The sequence below is a fragment of the Nomascus leucogenys genome, chromosome X (genome assembly GCF_006542625.1).
Source record: "Nomascus leucogenys isolate Asia chromosome X, Asia_NLE_v1, whole genome shotgun sequence".
NCBI lineage: Eukaryota > Metazoa > Chordata > Mammalia > Primates > Hylobatidae > Nomascus > Nomascus leucogenys.
The window spans coordinates 63,316,172-63,334,718 of NC_044406.1; the positions used below are offsets into that span (position 1 = coordinate 63,316,172).

The 18,547-nt window shown below is 41.8% G+C and overlaps 1 protein-coding gene across 6 annotated transcripts in view; it reads left to right on the plus strand.

Annotated features, from left to right (window-relative positions):
- Positions 1 to 17,494, plus strand: part of TAF1 (TATA-box binding protein associated factor 1) — a 98,200-nt gene extending 80,706 nt beyond the window's left edge. Inside the window, exons 33-40 of one of the 6 annotated variants that reach the window (XM_030806630.1) lie at positions 5,713 to 5,780; positions 6,278 to 6,394; positions 6,544 to 6,549; positions 9,726 to 9,851; positions 10,642 to 10,743; positions 11,038 to 11,194; positions 12,112 to 12,289; positions 15,300 to 17,494. In XM_030806630.1, coding sequence (XP_030662490.1) covers positions 5,713 to 5,780; positions 6,278 to 6,394; positions 6,544 to 6,549; positions 9,726 to 9,851; positions 10,642 to 10,743; positions 11,038 to 11,194; positions 12,112 to 12,289; positions 15,300 to 15,522 — 977 coding nt within the window. In that variant the 3' untranslated portion in view covers positions 15,523 to 17,494. Of the gene's footprint in view, positions 1 to 5,712; positions 5,781 to 6,277; positions 6,395 to 6,543; positions 6,550 to 9,725; positions 9,852 to 10,641; positions 10,744 to 11,037; positions 11,195 to 12,111; positions 12,290 to 15,299 lie in introns of those variants that run through there. The other 5 variants (XM_030806634.1, XM_030806632.1, XM_030806631.1 and 2 more) reach the window with 5 other exon arrangements.
- The last annotated feature ends 1,053 nt before the right edge of the window (positions 17,495 to 18,547 follow it).

Genomic DNA, 18,547 nt, shown 5'->3' on the forward strand with positions numbered 1-18,547 from the left:
CAGGGTCTTTGGGCTTTTCATCAAATAGGCCCTTGACCAGTGAGATTTATTACCCCACTTCCCTCTGGATGGTTTCTGCCTTCTTGAATTTCTAGTTTAGATTCTGAGTGAGTTTATGTTACTCTGGTTTGAGAGACTGAACCTCTTAATCTTGGAAACTAAACATCCTAATTTACATTTGATCCTCATTCTACATAAGGTAAGGAGCCTAACTATATTGTGAAAGACTAGATTCACTTCTCTTTAATTTTCACTTGTTTTGGATCTAGTTTGAACATAAATATCTAAGAATCGCAAAGTCAGAGCTCATCTCTTTGGGATCTGTACTATGTGTAGTTGCATTTAGTAATTCTAATTTCTTTAGGAATTTAGTATGCAGACTTTTCTTTTTATATCTGGCACTGATCTTTTTTTAAAAAAACTTTCTACTTCTGAGCTTTTATTTTTTAATTTTCATGGTTCACATTGGAGCAAATGCATATCCTCACACCATCCACTGTCAAGATAATAATTTATGCTGTTTTGACGGAGTACTCATTTTCTTAGGGAGGAATTATTTTTAGTATTTGTGGAAGAGTTCTCAAGGGAAGCGTGAGCCTAGGAGTGATCACAAATCCCCTCTTCTCCTTGGTGCCCAGGGGTGCTTACCAACTTGACTGGTGTTTTTCTCTGAATCTTTTCAGAAAGTTAGCAGCAATAGGCTGGGCATGGTGGCTCACGCCTGTAATCCCAGCATTTTGGGAGGCCGAGGCAGGTAGATCACTGGAGGTCAGGAGTTTGAGACCAGCCTGGCCAACATGGTGAAACTCTGTCTCTGCTAAAAAATAAAAAAATAGATGGGCGTGGTGGTGCACACCTGTAATTCCAGCTACTTGGGAAGGCTGAGGCAGGAGAAGTACTTGAACCTGGGAGACGGAGGTTGCAATGAGCAGAGATCGCGCCACTGTACTCCAGCCTGGGTGACAGAGCGAGACACTGTGTCAAAAAAAAAAAAAATAGCAATAATGCTTGCTTTCCCCCCTTACTAGACCATGAAGCCTGTGACTTGTGTTTCTTCTCACATCACCATACAGAAGGAAATTAACTTAGAAACCAGAAAAGGAATTTTCTTGGTGGAATATCAACTTTCCAAAGCTGTCATTGGCATTATCTCTATTTTTTTTTTTTTTTTTTTTGAGACGGAGTCTCGCTGTCGCCCAGGCTGGAGTGCAGTGGCGCAATCTCGGCTCACTGCAAGCTCCGCCTCCCGGTTCACGCCATTCTCCTGCCTCAGCCTCCTGAGTAGCTGGACTACAGGCGCCCGCCACCCGCCTGGCTAATTTTTGTATTTTAGTAGAGACGAGTTTCACCGTGTTAGCCAGGATGGTCTCGATCTCTTGACCTCGTGATCCACCCGCCTCGGCCTCCCAAAGTGCTGGGATTACAGGCGTGAGCCACCGCGCCCGGCTGGCATTATCTCTATTTAAGGACATTTGAATTTGAATTGTTTGTGATTCTGTAGACTCTACCGCTCCTTATTTGGTATGAGGCAAAGTATAAATAAATAACGTTTCTCCAGCATGACATGTAGAGTTGCTTCAGCCATGATTTAACAAGAAGAGAGAGAAAAAGCAAAATATACTCAGAAAAAACATTCCTTTTCATGAGTGGGTAGCTTATTACAGTGACAAGTCACGGATTATCTTTCATTCATTTTGGTGTCATTCTAGAAACTCTTTGTAACTTAATTCTGGTTTTCTGTGTAGTAACCCTTTAGGGACTGGGAATTGGAGTTCAGTTCTGTTTAATCTTCCCAGCCCCCACACAGTAGCTTCAGCACCTTTACTATTCCTGTAGAGGCTCTATTGTCTTTGTCTCTTTACTTGGATTCCTCATTTCTTCCTAAGCTACAAAACCTATAGCTGATCATCCTACTTTTAGTAAGCTCCTGATTGCTCCAGAATGTAGAACGATATTTTTAGATTTATGGAGATGGTTATGGATCTCTTTGAAAATCCAATGAAAAACTAAGACTGTTCTGCTCTCAAAAATGTATATTATATACAGAATTACAAACAGCTAATATCAAACACATAAGTGTATCAGCTATGCAAGTAAGTGTGGGTTTTTTTTTTAAATATTCTAGAGGTATTAGTGGATATTTATTTTCTTTTTCTTTTTCTTTTTTTTTTTGAGACGGAGTTTCGCTCTTGTTGCCCAGGCTGGAGTACACCATGCCTGGCTAATTTTGTATTTTTATTTTTATTTATTTTTTTGTTTTGTTTTGAGAGCTCTTTTTGCCCAAGCTGGAGTGCAATGGCGCGATCTCGGTTCACCGCAACCTCCGCCTCCCGGGTTCAAGCAATTCTCCTGCTTCAGCCTCCCGAGTAGCTGGGATTACAGGCATGTGCCACCACTCCAGGCTAATTTTGTATTTTTAGTAGAGACGGGGTTTCTCCATGTTGGTCAGGCTGGTCTCGAATTCCCAATCTCAGGTGATCCGCCCACCTGGGCTTCCCAAAGTGCTGGGATTACAGGCGTGAGACACCGTGCCCAGCCTAATTTCGTATTTTTAGTAGAGACGGGGTTTCTCCATGTTGGTCAGGCTGGTCTCAAACTCCTGACCTCAGGTGATCCGCCCGCCTCGGCCTCCCAAAGTGCTGGGATTACAGGCATGAGCCACTGCGCCCAGCCATTAGTGGAAATTTCTTAGAGTGATGTGTTGCAAAGAAAATGGGTAAGGAAGAGGTCCCATTTTCAAAATGGATTAAAGTAAGAGAGAAACTTCACGAGTGTATAAAACTAATTTTTCCTTGTATTATAAAGTGAGGGAATTGAGATATTGAGAGGTTAGTTCATGTTTAAGTTTCGAAACTAAAGTAGAATAAAGGCTGAATTCCTAATTTATAGGCTGGGGTTTTAGCCATGAGGCAGGTCCCTATAGGTAGAAGAGCCTATACTGTATACTGTAAGGAACTACTGTTGTACAGGTTTGGTGAAGGAGGCCTGTAACCTGTATGCAGCCTATTTTCTCCAGCAACATTTCTGTTTTCTTTTTTTGTTTTTTTGAGATGGAGTCTTGCTCTGTCACTCAGGCTGGAGTGCAGTGGCGCGATCATGGCTCACTGCAGTCTCAACCTCCTGGGCTCAACTGATCCTCTTGCCTCAGCCTCCTGAGTAGCTGGGACTACAGGTGCACGCCACAATGCCCAGCTAATTTTTGTGTTATTTGTATAGACAGAGTTTTGCCATATTGCCCAGGCTGGTCTTGAACTCCTGAGCTCAAGTGATCATCCTGCCCAGCCACCCAAAGTTCTGGGATTACAGGCGTGAGCCACCACACCTGGCTCTAAATATCTTGACAATTGACTTTTCTTTTTTGTTTGTGTTTGGCACAGGCAGTTTCTGTGAGGATACAACTTTATTTTACATATTTTAAAGAATAAATGACCTATACTTGTAAGAGGTTTTACCTGGAAGAGACTTTTTTTTTTTCTTTTGAGACAGAGTCTTGCTCTGTCGCCCAGGCTGGAGTGCAGTGGCGTGATCTTGCCTCACTGCAACCTCTGCCTCCCGGGTTCAACTGATTCTCATGCCTCAGCCACCTGAGTAGCTGGGATTACAGGCATGCACCACCACGCCCAGCTAATTTTTATATTATTAGTAGAGACAGGGTTTTGCCATGCTGGCCAGGCTGGTCTCAAACTTCTGGCCTCAAGTGATCTCCCCACCTCGGCCTCCCAAAGTGCTGAGATTACAGGCTTGAGCCACTGTGCCTGGCCTGTGGTATATTTTTTATCCTTTATATCCTGATAAAACAGCAGGTTCAATTTAGGGATCACCTCTTGTGAAGGCTTTCTTAATTCCTCTTCCCCTCTTACCTCCCAGAATCAGCCACTTCCTTCTTTGTGCCACTGTTTCTCCATTGCATTGTATTGCCCTATTTGTTTATAGTCTATCTCACTGTACTAGACTATAAACTTCTTGAGGATATGACCTATATCTCACTCATTTCTATCATCTCCAATGCCTGGCACACAAAAAGTATTAAGAAAATGTCTTACGAATAAATAAGTGAATGATCCGTATATTAAAAGAACATTTTAAGTATTTAAGGCAGGGATTGAAAACTCAAATGCCTTCAGGGTCTAGGCAGAAGATAAGCAGACCTGGGAGGGACTATGATAACCTGGAGAACACATACTTTATCTAAAAGGAACAGCTGCTACTCAGCCCCAGCCCATTGGTGCCTTGTGGGAATGCTGACCCTGTCTTGGCCACATCTTTAAATTTTCTAAAAGAAGCCAGACAATTTAGGTTTTTATGTGAAATCTCCCAGCTGTTAAATGTTATCAAGTAAGTTTTTTTCAAAAAAGCCTTCTATTGAAATATAACTTAGATACAGAAAAGTGTTTTATGTATTATGGGTGTATAGCTCAATCCATTTTTACAAACTGAACTAATTTTTTATGTGAGCCAAACAAAACTACAAGCCACCAGTTTGCAACTTGTAACTAAGGCCATATGGGGACCCATATAGTTAAGAATCATCTTATAGGTAAAAATGTCTTAAGGAGACACATCAGTCAAATGCAATATATGGACCTTTTTTGGGTTATGATTCAAAGAAATAAATGTAAAAGAGTGTTTATAAAGTAATTTGGGAATTTTGAATCTTGGCCGGCTATTTGATAATATTAAAGAATTATTGTTCATTATTTTAGATGTGATATAGTTGGTTTGTTTTTAGAGCAGCTTTATAGTTCATGGCAAAATTGAGCAGAAGTTACAGAGAGTTCCCGTATACTCCCTGCCCTCACATACATACAGCCTCTCCGGTTATCAACATCTTGCACTAGGCTGGGCGTTGTGGCTCACGCTTGTAATCCCAGCACTTTGGGAAGCCAAGGTAAGAGGATCTCTTTAGGCCAGGAGTTCAAGACCAGCCTGTGCAACATAGTGAGACCCCCCCCATCTCTACAAACAAAGAAAAATGGGCATGGTGGTGCATGCCTGCACCCAGGAGTTCAAGGCTACAGTGAGCCATGATCATGCCACTGCATTCCAGCCTGGGTGATGGAGTGAAACTGTCTCAAAATAAAAACAACAGCCTGTACCAGAGTGTTATATTAATTGTGTTAGTTGATGAACCTACATTGACATATCATTATCACCCCAAGTCCATGGTTCATTCTTGGTGGTGGTATACATTGTGTGGGTTTTGGAAAATGTATAATGACATGTATCCACCATTATATTATCAGACATAATTGTTTATTAAAAGCATCCTTAGGTCGGGCACAGTGGCTCATGCCTATAATCCCAGCACTTTGGGAGGCTGAGGGGGGCGGATCACTTAAGGCCAGAGTTCAAGAGCAGCCTGGCCAACATGGTGAAACCTAGCAACACATACTGAACAATTTTTAGAGGAAAATTGTTATGATGCTGGAATTTGCTTCAAAACAATTTGAGAAGAGTCTGAAAATTGAAGAAACAAGATTGGCTGTGTGTTACTCATTGAAGCTGGCTAGTAAGTACATGGGAGTTCATTATGTTAATGTTGTATTGCATATGTTTGAAATTTTCTGCCTCTGAAAGTAGAACAAGAGTCCAAGTTAAAGCTGAGGCATGATTTTTCTTGGTCTAGGATAATGGGACACACTGCTGATGACAGAATGTAAAATTCTGGAACAAGTCTGCAAAGATAATGGCACTTTCTTATTTTATTTATAGGACCTGAGAGTCAGTATACTAAGACTGCCCAGGAGATTGTGAACGTCTGTTACCAGACATTGACTGAGGTAGGTGGTAAAGATGGAGGTCCTAAGCCTGGGCAACATAGGGAGACCCCATCTCTACAAAAAAAGATTTAAAAATTAGTGGGGTCTGGTGGTACACAAGCATGTGGTCCCAGCTACTCGTCTGAGGTAGGAGAATCATTTGAGCCTGGAAGTCAAGGCTGCAGTGAGTCATGACCATATCTCTGCATTCTAGCCTGGGCAACAGCAAGACCCTGTCTCAAAAAATAAAAGAGGTCCCCCTGGGATCTAGCTTTTTGAAATCCTGTTCCCTTTAATGAGGAGCTTTCCCTGATTATCCTATTTTAAAATGTAGTATTCTCCACCCCGCAACTCCACATCACATATTTCCTTCCCTGCTTAATTTATTTTGATTATTATCTGTGTCCTGCCACTAGAATATAAGCTCCATGAAGATAGGTATTTTTGTCTTTTGTTTACTTTTGTATCCCCAGTACTTAAAATACATGTTGAATGAATTTATTTTCTTTGTTTCTCAGTATGATGAACATTTGACTCAACTTGAGAAGGATATTTGTACAGCTAAAGAAGCAGCTTTGGAGGAAGCAGAATTAGAAAGCCTGGACCCAATGACCCCAGGGCCCTACACGCCTCAGGTGAGTCTGAGGACTAAGTACTTCCTCGTATAGTTTTCTTATTGGTTTGGGAAATTGGGAGCATGTTAACAAATCCGTTTACTGAGATACCATTCTTCTCTGTCCTTCCTCTTCATATGCCTTTCGTGTGCTTTCTTGTCTTCTCAAAGGCTAAGGTGAGTGAGGGCCATGGGTCTTGGTGGCCTTGAATCCAGAAGAGGCAGCTGTGGGATGAATGAATGGGGTGGGGCCTTAGTTGTTTAGGCAGTGTTTGGGAATACCAGATCCCTGACCCAGCCATCCTCTGGGTCTTGGGAATTTTCTTATCCATGAATTTTGGGACTCTAGAACATCCCTAGAGTGTAGACTTCTCAGTTACAGACATGGGCCATATTGTTCCTGTGCCTTACAGACACTTGATTACTCATTCCCTCAGAAATATCTCAGTGTAGCTCAGAAGTCACCCATTTTCCTGGATTGACTCCTAGTAAATGAAGAAAGGTAGTATTAATAATGTTCTTAAATGTTCATGTCAAAAGAATGAGAGAGCAAGATAAATGAGAAATTTTTAGTCTTCCTGGTCTAATTGAACCCTTGAAATACACTAAGAGTATATTTCCTCCTCCATACTGTACTCTTAGAGGGTTGGCATATTTGAAGAATAGGACTTAACAGAATATCACTGGTGCTTGGTTTCTGTATTGGAGGCACTATGGTAGGGTGGAAAGTACATAAGAATTGACATAAAGCAGGCCTGGGTTTGAGTCTTAGTTCTCCTGCTGTCTAGCTTTGTAATCTTGGAAAGTTAACCTCTCTCATTTAGTTTCCTTTTCTCTGAAATCTTTTCAAGATTGTTGTAAACATTAAATGAATTAATTTAATTTGTCTGACACATCTTTATCTGTTCTCTGAGACCCTTTCAAATTTAATCAAATATTTTAATGCAGAACTCTACCAATTCCCACAGGAAAATTTTTTTTCATTCTATCCAGATTTCCCTCTGAACTTATAATGCAACCTATGTGACCTCTGTTGGATTATTGCTGTCTCTATATCTCGTTCATGCACTATCCCTATCTATCTTTTACTCTCTCTTTCATCTTACAACCTAGGTTACTGAGGGGCCAGGTATAAAAGGACCCTCAGATACTTCTTCAAGGTCCAGAACAAGGAAAGGCTCTTGGAGTGTGTGGGCAGATTGGGTCAAGGGGGCTTGGGTGAGTGATGTTGCCTAGGAAGGCCCTATTTGCTAATAGGCCCACAGCTTCCACAAGGTACTTTCTGGTAAGTTAAAGCCTGGGTATTAGCCATCATTCCCCAGGAGAGTCTAGCCATTGAGTGGCACATGGTTTGCTCATTTCTAGGACAGCCTAAGCCTAGTCCTTTGGTGAATCAAAGCCGTGGACCCCAAAGTCACCTTCCTTTCTTTACTATGTCTCCCAGACTACCTCAAATGGCTAAGGAAAACCTGTCAGCTATTCTCTCTCTTGAGCATTAGCTGTCGTTTGGTGCAGTTAGAGGGCTTCCTATGAAGAGTAGGATTAGATAGTACTGCTTCATTATTCCAGTTCACCTTTTCATCATGCCCTTCACTCACAAACAGTTTAAGATAGTAACCAACTCATTATCTCTTAACCTGAGGAAGGTGTACATGAGTGACTGTCCTTACATTACTACTCTCAAACTCAAATGTTATTAGAGTGTGTTTGCAAACGTGTAACCTGCCTTAATACAATTTTGGTTGTAAGAAGCATGATAGTAATCATACCTTTCAACTTCTAAATGGTGGTGGTCAATAATGTATTTTCTTTTTTTTTTTTTTTTTTTGAGATGGAGTTTCGCTCTTGTCACCCAGGCTGGAGTGCAATGGCGCAATCTTGGCTCACCGCAACCTCCGCCTCCCGGGTTCAAGTGATTCTCCTGCCTCAGCCTCCCGAATAGCTGGTTTTACAGGCATGGGCCACTACGCCTGGCTAATTTTGTATTTTTAGTAGAGACAGGGTTTCTCCATGTTGGTCAGGCTGGTCTCAAACTCCTGACCTCAGGCCCGCCTCGGCTTCCCAAAGTGCTGGGATTACAGGCGTGAGCCACCGCGCCTAGCCCAATAATGTATTTTCACTCAACTATTTCCACCTAACTTGGATTGCATCATCTGTTCAGCTTAACACCTTATCTAAAACTGTTGACTTTGCAGTTTTCTGCACTGTGCTGTAGGGTTTTGCAGAAATTTCATCCCCTTATTTTTCCTTTCTTCTGTTCCACACTGATTTACCTGCTCTGTAATGCTTTGAATTTTGTTTTGCCTCTGTTTCTCCAAAACCCTCTTCTGAATCAGTTTTGTTTCCTTTTTTAAAAACCACAATGTAACATATCTCTTTTATCTGTTGATAAAAATAACATATTCATTAGAGAAAACTGGAAAATAAAAACAAGAAATAAGTTACCTGTAATCATTTCCACCACTCAGAAGCAACATCAGCCAGTGTGAATATTTTTATTTCTTTCATATCTGTAGCGTATGTATTTGTGTTTATAGACACACTTTTAAAATGAAATTGATCAATATGGTTTTGTGTCTTACTCTTTTCACTTTACATTATTTTGTGAGCACTTTATCTAGTCCTTCTTGCCCTCCTGTCACTGAATAGTCCATTTGCTGAATCCCTGTTCTTTCCAGGGCAGAAAACAGGGAAGGGATCTATAATTTATTGAGTACCAGGCATGGGTAAGGAACTTACACATCTCTTAATTCTCACAACAACCCTGTGAGGTAGACATTATCATCCATGTTTTATAGTTGAGTTAATCAAGGCTTAGAGATGTTAAGTAATTTGTTACTCACTAGCAAGTGTTGGAGCCAGGACTCAAACCCAGGACATTTTACTCCAAGGCCTGTGATTTTTCACCATGCCATTTTGCTTTGTAGCATCCTCTGATGTGCTCATAAACTATCAAAGCATTCTGTGCTCTTGTTGGAATTGAAATTCCTTTATCCCATTTCCTCTTAGATGTCTCCAAATCAAGCAATCAAAATAGCACTGATATGAAGCCTTGGGCCTAAAAACCAAAAGACAAGGCTTAGAAAAAAACTAGGTTATTGACCAGAAAGGCTGTTAGGACATAAAATTGTCCCATAGCTTTGGTGCCTTTCTGCTTCAGGCACCTGTCTACTAGAATAGGCAACATTTGTAAGAGTCCCAAAAACTTGTCTGTAAAGCTGTGCCAAACTATGTTTCTCTTTAACTGAATTGCTCTGCATGATCTTTTTCTCCAGTAAATGCCTTAAAGGGGAGTTATCTGTATTTATTTTCCTTTCCTAGATAGAAGCTAAGTTGTATGTTTTGTGCCACAGCCTCCTGATTTGTATGATACCAACACATCCCTCAGTATGTCTCGAGATGCCTCTGTATTTCAAGATGAGAGCAATATGTCTGTCTTGGATATTCCCACTGCCACTCCAGAAAAGCAGGTAACACAGGTAGGATGTTCTTTTTCTCTTTGTAAGATTGGTATTATGCCTGCAAGTGGGGCTAGGGGCATGGTGATGGTGATGGTGATATGTGACATATGTCAAGAATGACTGGGCCCTTTGGCCCTGGGAATGAAAGCTTAGAAATGGGATTTCAAGTTGGGATGGCGGCACGTCGTGTGACTGGTGTTATCTTCTCTCTGTCCCCATGGGCAGAGTCAGGCACAGCAGAACTTCAGGGAAGACACAAGTATGAAAAAAGGGTGTGAAGCATCAGAGCAGCCTGATGGGTGACTAGAGTGACCAACTGCCCTCAGACAGTCAAAATAATTGGCCTACTTTATGTGTATTATAATTTAAATTAAAATTATTTATAAAATTAAATTTTAAAAATTGGTCTTTTCTAGAGGTATCAGAAGATATAGTTTGGAGCCAGAAATTCTACAGCTATTCTCAGTCAGGGTTTCACCGGAAAGTGTAAAACCCAGGAGGGTTTTTCTTTCCCAAAGAGTTCAACACAAGCTATAAGGAAAGTTTGGGTTAGAAAGGAAGAGTCTCTTTGTAATGATACAGTAAGAGTAGACTAAGAGCCTTTCCTGTTCTTTGGGTTTTTTACTCTGGCTGTGATTTCCAAAGAATGGGGGAAAATGCGTATGCCTTGAGCTGTCTAAACAGCCCCCACTAGCAGTGGGATTGGCTGGGATATCAGGGAGGAGCATCCACCCTGGGTGAGAGCCCTTGGTTAACTCCTCCTACAGGCACGTCCCTCAATGATGTGCTATTTGTGTTCCTTACTCAGATGCGCCAGGGCCGAGGTAGGCTGGGCGAGGAAGACTCTGATGTAGATATTGAAGGGTATGATGATGAGGAGGAGGATGGGAAACCTAAGACTCCAGCCCCAGTGAGTATGCTTACAGAAAGCTTATGGTTACGTTATACCCTTATATGATAGGAGCCCCATCAGTACAGGGCAGGCCAAATCCTAAGATGATATCAGGGGGTCTCCTTAGTGAGCCCCAATCCAACTTTAATCCTTGGGACCAACTAAACAATCTATCCACCAAAAATAATTACTTCTTGTGAGGCAGCAAGTGGAGGGATGGGCGGGGTGGGGAGGGGGGTGTGCCTGGTGGTGGCTTCTGGTCTCTTAAGTGGTCAGTTGATAGGACTTTGACCCCCAACTGGTCTCATTCAGGAAGGTGAAGATGGAGATGGTGATCTTGCAGATGAAGAGGAAGGAACTGTACAACAGCCTCAAGCCAGTGTCCTGTATGAGGATTTGCTTATGTCTGAAGGAGAAGATGATGAGGAAGATGCTGGGAGTGATGAAGAAGGAGACAATCCTTTCTCTGGTAGGCCTCGACCATTGCTTCTATTCCTTTATAACTCACTATAGCACCCTCAGGACTGGACTGGATAGGTGCTCTTGGCCACATATGCTTTTATTGGAAGCTGCCTCTTTTATTGAATTCCTATTAATAGACCTAAGAGTACTGAGCACTCAGGCGTGGGATGATCATATTCATTAGCAAGAGGTACAAAAGACAACAGTGGAAAAGACAGTGCCTAAGTAACAGCTTTGATCTGGATACTTGTTAAAGGCTGGGCACAGTGGCTCATGCCTGTAATCCCAGCACTTTGGGAAGCCAAGGTAGGAGGAACACTTGAGACCAGGAGTTTGAGACCAGCCTAGGCAACATAGCGAGACCCTGTCTCTACAAAAAGTAAATAAATAAAAATTAGCTGGGTGTGGTGGCAAGTGCCTGTAGTTCCAGTTAGGAGGCTGAGGCAGGAGGATCGCTTGAGCCCAGGATTTCAAGGCTGCAGTGAGCCATGATCATACCATTGCACTACAGCCTAGGCAACATAGTGAGACTCTGTCTCCAAAGAAAAAGAAAAAAAGATGAGAACAGAATGATCAAGTGTTACATGTGGCAACAGGGAAGGAAAATTAAGAAAAATCCTGTTTGGGGATATTTTGTGGATTAATGGCAATGGCCAAGGAAAAGTGTGGGAGTAGATGGTAGAAAAAATACAGATAGGTTGGCATGAGATGGAAAAGGAAATTGTTATTTGGATTCAGATTCTAAACTACAAACCTTGCTGCTGTTGACCCTAGGCAGTTATAAGAGGCATTTAAGGAGAGGAGTATAGGCAAGATGCCTGTGTAGATGTGTGAGAGTTACTAGTTTGGGAAGATCAAGCCAAAGATCAAGTTAAATCTGTCAAGCTTAACTCCTGATGAACCAGAATCTGTCTCTTTTTACAGCTATCCAGCTGAGTGAAAGTGGAAGTGACTCTGATGTGGGATCTGGTGGAATAAGACCCAAACAACCCCGCATGCTTCAGGAGAACACAAGGATGGACATGGAAAATGAAGAAAGCATGATGTCCTATGAGGGAGACGGTGGGGAGGCTTCCCATGGTTTGGAGGATAGCAACATCAGGTAATCGGCAGCAACATGCTACAGGGCTGTGGCATCAGTGCCCAGCTATGATGTTGAGGGGCCCAGCATCAGATTACTGTTCATCCATCAAACATTTCCTGGGCACCTACTAGGGCCAGGCACTGTGCTAGGCCCTGGGGATACACAGAGGAGCAAAACATATCCTGCCCTTGAGGAGCTCACAGCCTAGTGGAAGAGACTGACACAAACAAATCATTACAAATACAACGTGATAAGTGCTATAGCATAAGTAAGACAAAGTGCCAAGGCACCACTGAGAAGGGAGTGTCTCAGTCTGCTTGGAGTTATCAGGGAAAGTTTCACAGACAAGGGAACATTTGAATTGGGCCTTAAAAGATTAATAGGAGTTTACTAATAGGTAGTATGGCAGGGGGTGGGGAGATCTTTATAGGTGGAACAGTGTGTTCAAAGACACAGAAATAGAACACAAAGTATGTTCCAGAGCATATGGAAGTTGTTGGGGAGTTGAGGCTCCAGAAGTGTAGCAAGGGGGGTTATATTGTGAAGGACTTTAAAAGGCATGCTAAGACATTTGGACCTTAACCTGTAATAGGAGTCATCAGTTTAAGGAAAAGCAAGTAACATCAAATTTGTATAACTTAGGACAATGTGGGACAGATGATGAGGATATCAACAGGGACTTGTCAGGAGTGGGGAAAATAAAGGAACATAAAGAGGTAAGGAGGTTAGATGAATAATGAATGGAGATGTCTGGTAGAGGAAAGTGGAAGAGTACGTATTAGATGGGACAGGAAAGGAGGAAAAAACGGATTTGGATTTGGCATTGGACATGCTGGATTTAATGTACCTGTGATACATCTAACCAGCAAGCAGATAATATGCAATAACATTGTAAACAAATTAAAATTTTTTACTTCAGCAAATATTTATCATAAGTACAAAAACAACTAAGATATGGTTCCTTCCTTCAAGGAGATCAGTCTAGTAGGAAACCTAAAACAGGTAAAACAGGCAATCATAGTGTAATATGAAAAGTGCTATGCTAGGCAACCACAGGGTTTTTCTAGGACTTGGGTAGAGGTGGGGAGGGAGGGGAGCTGGCTAGAGAAGGAAATTGAGCCAAGTATGAATAGGAATTAGCTAAACGAATAAGAAAGCAATGGGCATTCCAGAGACTAGGAAGAGCCTATATGAAGACACAGGCATGAAACACTTTACAGGCATGAAACACTTTTAGAGAACACACGTAGCTCAGTGTGACTGGAGATTTTTTGATTGATCCATGTAAGATCTATAATTCATGTGATAGAAATGACTTAAAGAGGTAGGTAAATACCAAATCATGAAGGGCCTGAAAGTTCTGGGCAGTCATTGAATGAGAATAGTATGACCAGATTTACATTTTAGAAAGATTGTCCTGTGCCCCAAAAGAAAAACGGGCAAAGGCATGAACTAATTTACAAAAGAAATGTAAACGGCCAATATATCATATGAAAAAATAACTTCCAGCCAGGCGCGGTGGCTCATGCCTATAATCCCAGCACTTTGGGAGGCCGAGGCAGGCAGATCACAAGGTCAAGAGATCTAGACCATCCTGGCCAACGTGGTGAAACCCTGTCTCTACTAGAAATACAAAAATTAGCTGGGCCTGGTCACACCTGTAGTCCCAGCTACTCAGGAGGCTGAGGCAGGAGAATCGCTTGAACCCAGGAGGCAGAGGTTGCAGTGAGTAGAGATCGTGCCACTGTATTCCAGCCTGGCGACAGAGCAAGACTCAGTCTCAATAATAATAATAATAATAATAATAATAACTCCCCTAATAAATGCAGTAAAACCACAAAGTGCAATATTTTTACCTAACATATTGGTGATTGAAGTGAATGATAATGCCTAGTGTTTGGAAAGGCTATGAGGAAAAAGACATTCTCAAACTACTGGTGGTAATGTCGATTGATAAAAATGGGGTGGTTTGGAGAGAGGCTTATTTATTTATCATCATAAATAAAAACATTTAAAAATGTGCATCCCCTTTGGCCCAAAAAATCCACATCTAGGAAATTATTTTATGGGAATAATTAACACAACATCAAGATGTTTGTGTAAGGATGTTTTATGACAGCATTGTTTCTTATAGTGGAATAATTGGAGACAGCTTAAATGTCCTAGTGAGAGACTGTTAAGTCATGTTACAGCCGTATGTGGAATACCATGTAGCTGTTAAAATTATGCTATAGACGTTATGTTTATTGACATGGAAAGATGTTCATTATAATCATTAGTGAAGAGGGCAGATTTCCTGGAGAGTATGTAGAGTATCCCAATTTTGTAAATTAAAAAAAAATGTTTAAGCATCTAAAGTTCACAAAAAATTTTGGAAGGTAATATACCAAAAGATTATCTCTGGATGATGGAGTTATTGATGATTTTTTTTTTTTTCTGGTGTATATTCTAATTTTTTTAACCAGTGAACGTGCATTACTTGTGTGATTTTTTTTTTCAAGTAAAATTAAGAATAAACAAACAAACAAAAAAATAAAGAGCACTCTGGCAGAAGTGTGAAGAAGTAATTGGAGGAGAGCAAGACTGGAGGCATGACAACTTATTTCAGTAGTGCAGGCCAGAGATAACAAAGGACTAAGCCAAGGCAGGCAGAGTAGGGATGGAAAGGAGGGAATAGAAACAAGATATATTGAAGAGAGAATCTTCAGGACTATTGACTAATTGGATACTGTAAGTGGTAGATGAAGCCATGAGGCTGTCAGAGCATTTATGGTCATTTAAGATGACAGTGTGTTGTTCAGGTGTAAGGGAGTTTCTTCCATTCAGGTTCTTGTGTATATGACGTTGGCAAGTTGATGTTTTTGAACAGGGTCATTTTTCTCTCAGGGACATGTAGAATAGTCCAGAACCAGTCACTTTAGTGTCCAGGGGAGGTGAGATGGGCTGATCCTTTGGTGGCACTGAGAATGGGAATGGTCAGCTAGAGGATGGTGTCCGAGCTTGAGAGATGACATGTTTCTCTTCTCAGTTATGGGAGCTATGAGGAGCCTGATCCCAAGTCGAACACCCAAGACACAAGCTTCAGCAGCATCGGTGGGTATGAGGTATCAGAGGAGGAAGAAGATGAGGAGGAGGAAGAGCAGCGCTCTGGGCCGAGCGTACTAAGCCAGGTCCACCTGTCAGAGGACGAGGAGGACAGTGAGGATTTCCACTCCATTGCTGGGGACAGTGACTTGGACTCTGATGAATGAGGCTTCCTTTGGGCCTCCTTGGTCAGCCTTCCCTGTTCTCCAGCCTAGGTGGTTCACCTTTCCCCAATTTGTTCATATTTGTACAGTATCTGATTCTGAAATCATGAAATTAACTAACACCTTAGCCTTTTTAAAAGTAGTAAGTAAATGATAATAAATCACCTCTCCTAATCTTCCTGGGGCAATGTCACCCTTTGATTTAAAATAAAGCAACCCCCTTTCCCCTACCACTACCAAAAAGAGCAAGCTTATTTTTCCGTGTCCTCCTTTATTTAACTCCATTTATTGCTTTTGGTATAATTTTTCCCCGGGGAAGGAGGGGAAATTATGAAAGAACTAGTAACTTTATGTCCTCTTGATGTATTAGGAAATTTCCGGCCGGGCGTGGTGGCTCACACCTGTAATCTCAGCACTCTGGGAGGCCGAGGCGGGTGGATCACCTGAGGTCAGAAGTTCGAGACCAGCTTGGCCAACATGGCGAAACCTCATCTCTACTAAAAATACAAAAATTAGCCAGGCGTGGTGGCGTATGCCTGTAATCCTAGCTACTCGGGAGGCTGAGGCAGGAGAATTGCTTGAACCCGGGAGGCAGAGGTCGCAGTGAGTGGAGATCACACCACTGCACTCCAGCCTGGGCGAAAGAGTGAGATTCCGTCTCAATAAAAAAAAAAAAAAATTTCCAAGCATGGTATCATCTCACTTTTCTAATTTACAGGCTGGAGCAGATGAGAGCCCTCCTGCTGGGACAGAGAATTGGGTTCTAGTGGACTCTGTGCTACACTTAAACCCGTGAGACAAACCGCCCATTATTTTATTATTTATTTAATTATGCAATGCCCAGTTCCTAAATGGATTGGAGGCAAATTACCACAAATTTTGAAACAGCCTATATGTCAGAAATGATAATGTTGCCACGTAAATGTTTTCTGTCCCTCCCCCCCCAGGGGAAATGGTAGGAAAATGGTAAGTTTCTTAGGGCAAAGACTGTGTCTTCTGTTTCTTTTCATGCTTGGGATATGGTTCTGTGCATCGTAGGTACTCAGTAAATGTTCCTAGAATCATAAAATCCTCAACAGATACGTTACTGAGCATCTGCTTTTCATGATAAGCACTCTATCAGATCCTTGGGATGCAAAGGTAAATAAGACAAATCCCTTTTACCCAAAGAGCTCACCATCGAGTTGGGGGAGGGGAAGTGGAATTCAAAACATATTAATAAATCATCATAGTACTGTGAGATAAGTGCAATTAAGAAGCTAGTTATAAAGTATAGGGGAAATAGAGGAGTAATCATGTCTGAAAAGTCAGGGAAGTCTTCCCAGAGGTAATTTTTAGGCTGATTGTTTTAGAATTAGTAGAAGCTTGCCAGATGGAAAAGTCCAGGCAAAGTGTAACATGAATGGGAAAGGCCACAGTCTAGAAATGGCAGAGTGTGTTCCTAGTTTGTTTGTTTGTTTGTTTGTACCTGCCTTGTTCCAGGAAGGATTTAATGTGGTTTATATTCCAGTCCTTTAATGCTGGAATGGCTGAGATGAGACTGAAAGATGGGCAGGAAGTATATCATCACAAGCTTTGTGTTTGATGTTAATGTGTATTATTTTCATATTATGGGAAATAAGCTCTTAGAGGAGTGATATAATCAGGTTTGTGTTTTAGAAATCTGTGTAATGAATGAATGAAGAAAGAAATTGAAGAATCATGTAACAGATATATATGATCCCATTTTTGTAAAAGAACCATGTGTGTTTATTTATATGTGTTTATATATATACTTGTGTATGCAAAGGTAAAAGTCTGAAAGGATATATGCTAACTGTTTGCAATGATAACCCCCCAGGAATGGGATTGGAGGGGAGGGGGCTTCTGTGTTTGTTATGTATGCTGGGTGGGATATTGTGCTTTTATTTCTGTATTGTTTGAATTTTTTTACAAGTATGTATTATTTTTGTAATAAAATTTAAAAAAAATTCCAGTAGTGTGGAGATTGGTTTGGATGGATCTAGTTCAAGTAAGAGAGAATGGAGCCCAAACTGGTGCTATGGCATTGGGATGGGGAGGAGGGGGATGGATTTGAGAGATCTTTAGGGAGTAGGACTTGGCATTTGGGGGCTGAGAAGGCGGAATGGAAGGTGGCTTCCAGAATTTTGGTTGGGGGATTGGGTGAGTACATGGTATTCATTGGTTCATTTCAACATTTATCATGCCACCTATTTTTGTTTTGTTTTTTTAGATGGAGTCTCCCTCTGTTGCCCAGGCTGGAGTGCAGTGGTGTGATCTCAGCTCACTGCAACCTCCACCTCTCTGGTTCAAGCGATTTTCCTGCTTCAGCCTCCTGAGTAACTGGGATTACAGGCACGCATCACCACACCGGGCTGATTTTTGTAGGCTGGAGTGCAGTGGTACGATCTCAGCTCACTGCAACCTCCGCCTCCTGGGTTCAAGCGATTCTTGTGCCTCAGCCTCCTCTGTAGCTGGGATTACAGGCACCTGCCATCATGCCCAGCTAATTTTTGTATTTTTAGTAGAGACGGAGTTTTGCCATGTTGGCCAGGCTGGTTTCAAACTCCTGACCTCAGAGGATCCGCCCGCCTTGGCCTCTCAAAGTGCTGGGATTACAGGCGTGAGCCACCGCGCCCAGCCAAGATGGGGTTTTACCATGTTGGCCAAGCTGGTCTAGAACTCTTGACCTCAAGCGATCCACCTACCTTGCCCTCCCAAAGTGCTGGGATTACAGGCATGAGCCACTGTGCCTGCCCGAGCCACTTGTTTTTATAAGCAGCTTGCCAGATGCTGATAGAGAAGTAAGATGTAGTCCCTGATTGCAAGGAACTTAAGGTCTAGAATGAGAGGTAGATATGTAAATAAACAAGTTTAATAAAAAGTGATCATTGCAATAAATATTTACAAGAATCCGTGGTGAGAGGAAAAAGTTCTTGACTCTCTACGAAGTAGGAACAAGAATGCTTCACAGAGGAGACTCTTAAAAAAATCACGAAGAGTGGAAAGGAATTTACCAGATGTTCAT